Source organism: Pipistrellus hanaki (genome assembly GCF_964339955.1).
Source record: "Pipistrellus hanaki genome assembly, chromosome: 1".
In the NCBI taxonomy this organism is placed as follows: domain Eukaryota; kingdom Metazoa; phylum Chordata; class Mammalia; order Chiroptera; family Vespertilionidae; genus Pipistrellus; species Pipistrellus hanaki.
In genome coordinates this window covers 72423893-72425194 of record NC_140503.1, presented here as the reverse complement: position 1 = coordinate 72425194, position 1302 = coordinate 72423893, and the positions used below count along the sequence as shown (strand labels likewise).

The 1302-nt window shown below is 67.1% G+C and overlaps 1 protein-coding gene across 1 annotated transcript; it reads right to left on the bottom strand.

Moving 5' to 3' along the window:
• Positions 1-438: 438 nt before the first annotated feature.
• Positions 439-1302, bottom strand: PSMB11 (proteasome subunit beta 11; the record flags this gene model as incomplete). Its single annotated transcript, XM_084880010.1, has 1 exon — positions 439-1302. One exon carries the CDS (start codon positions 1300-1302, stop codon positions 439-441), a length of 864 nt encoding a protein of 287 aa, XP_084736136.1.

Here is a 1302-nt window from a genome sequence, read left to right as displayed (position 1 = left end):
TGCCCCCCACCTCACCCCCCTCCTGGCTTCCCCTCCTTAGCAAGCTGAGAAAATGACAGGCTCTGAAGCTGAGATGAGGACTAAAATGGGAGGAGGAAGGAAGACCGAGGGAGGGGGGTGGAGAAAGCAGAGAAGAGGATGGCAAGAAAGGAGGGTCTGGCACCTCGCACAGCGTCTGGCACACAGCAGGCACGCAGCAAGGATTTCTGAAAGAACTTGGCGCTGAGCAGGAGGCTGGACCAATCTATTGGGTGCCCCTAGGGACACGCTGGACAGAACCATTGGTAGCTCGGGGTTGCAGGAAGAGAGGGGGACTTGGAACAAATGAAATGGGCCACCCATGTGGACTGGAGCCAGAGGCTGTGAGGCTGCTCACACCCGTGCGTCACCCACTCCCCGCACTGGGTGCCCCCAAGTCCTGCCCTTTCTTACAGCGTCTCAGTCTCTGAGTCCCACAGAGAGTTCCCCACCGTCACCAGCGCCGTGGGGGGTGGCAGGCTCAGGTTGGGCCTGGCCGGCCTCCTCCTCCTCTTGCTCCTCTGGCTCCGGGAGCTTCTGCAGCTCCGAGTACAGCACCCAGGCATCGTTGCGGGACACGTACTCCCACCCACTCTCTCGCACGTGGAAAAGGTCTACGGAGCCTCCGGAATAGGCGTCGCGGTGGGTGGCGTGGGCCACGGCGCGGCGGGCCAGGGCGTAGGCTTCCTGGGTGCTCATGTCGAAGCGGTAGCCGCGGTCCAGCACGCCGTAGGCATAGGGGGACCCGGACCCCACCGAGAAGATGTCCCCCTGCAGGCGGGTGCCGTCGCTGTAGACGTAGAAGAGGGCAGGGCCGGAGCGGTCCCAGCCGCAGAGGGCGGTGGCCACGCACAGGTCCAGGCCCCGGTAGCGGGACAGCATGGTGGACAGGAGCTTGGCGGCGCCGGCCACGCTGGGCAGCTGGCCCTCCCGCAGCGCCCGCAGCCGCAGCTCCCGCCGCAGCACCCGGTACCACGTGCAGCAGTCCGCCGAGGTGCCCGAGGTGGTGCCCAGCAGGTGCTGGTGGACGGGGATGACCTTGCGGGAAGCGGGACACGCCACGTAGCCGCCGCAGGAGGAGCGGGTGTCGGCTGCGGCGATGACCCCGTGGCGGAAGCGGAAGGCCAGCGTGGTGGTGCCGTGGGCGAGCTTGGGGCCGTGGGTCTGCACGAAGGTGTGAGGGTCACAGCCCCGGGGCACGGCCCAGCCGCCGGCCGGAGGCAGGTGCGGAGACAGGCCCTGCGCGTCTGGGGCCTGCCACTTGCACACATCCTGCAGAGCCAT